We start from the raw sequence: 972 nt of genomic DNA, 5'->3' as shown, positions 1-972 counted from the left end.
TCCAGGCCCGCGCTCACTCGCGACTGCCCCCTCGGAAGTCCATGCCCAGGCGGACAGGCACGCCCACGCAGGCGTTCCTTGGTTCACTCACCCACCCACGCACTCAGCAAACGCTTATGGAGTGCCCGTGGCGTGGCGAGCCACGCTCCCGGCACCGGAGATCGGCAGGGGACTCCTGTTCCCGCGGGGCCGGCGTTCACGGCACACACGAGGCGCGCTGGGGCCCGTGCGTTTCCACGCGCACGCCCGTAGATAGCGGTGGCTGTCTCCAGAGGTCCACGCCCTGGCCCCCAATTCTGGGTCCACGGCTGAGCGACCACCGAAGGGTCAGCCGTCCCCCGGTGCCTCCGCTTTCTCCTCTGCAAACTGGGGAGGATAACAGCCCCGACCTCAGAAGTGCGCTGACTGAATAAGCGGGTCAATGTAAAGGCTTAGGCTGACTTCCCAAGCGCCCCGAGAGTGGCAGCCGTGAATATTATTACGGAAGAGCCTGGTGTGGTGGCGTGCGCCTGTAATTCCAGCTACTTGGCAGGCGAGGTGGAAGGATCGCCTGAGCCCAGCAAGTTGAGGCTGCGGTGGCCGTGAGCGTGCCGCTGCACTCCAGCTGGGGCGACAGAGCGAGACTCCAACTCCAAAAAAAAGGAGGAAGCCAGGCGCGCGGGCGCGCACCTGAAGTCCCAGCTACCCGAGGCAGGAGGTTCCCGTGGGCCCAGGAGGTGGAGACCAGCCTGGACAACATGGCAAGACCCCGTCTCTTAAAAAGTCTTACAAGTTAGGCGGGTGTGGTGGCGCACACCAGCTACTAGGGAGGCTGAGGCGGTGGGATCACGAGCCCAGGAGTTAGCGACCAGGCTGGGCAATAAGGGAGGCCCCCGTTTCTAGCACAAGAGAAAGATATAGACTCAGAGGGGAGGCAGCGGGACGGCAGGACACGGACTAGCCAGAGGCACGGGCGCACGGGCGCACAGGGCA

The 972-nt window shown here is 64.4% G+C and overlaps 1 protein-coding gene across 1 annotated transcript in view; it reads left to right on the top strand.

Moving 5' to 3' along the window:
- The window catches only part of LOC103259699 (rasGAP-activating-like protein 1), a 33,887-nt gene that overhangs the window by 28,923 nt on the left and 3,992 nt on the right, over positions 1–972 (top strand). The window contains exon 15 of the mRNA XM_021711975.1: positions 6–248. Coding sequence (XP_021567650.1) covers positions 6–248 — 243 coding nt within the window. The remainder of the gene's footprint in view (positions 1–5; positions 249–972) is intronic.

Source organism: Carlito syrichta, unplaced genomic scaffold (assembly GCF_000164805.1).
Source record: "Carlito syrichta isolate Samal-C Ts95f unplaced genomic scaffold, Tarsius_syrichta-2.0.1 Scaffold302960, whole genome shotgun sequence".
Lineage (NCBI taxonomy): Eukaryota > Metazoa > Chordata > Mammalia > Primates > Tarsiidae > Carlito > Carlito syrichta.
Note: the sequence above shows the minus strand (reverse complement) of the source record. Positions and strands in the feature narration are given on the sequence as shown.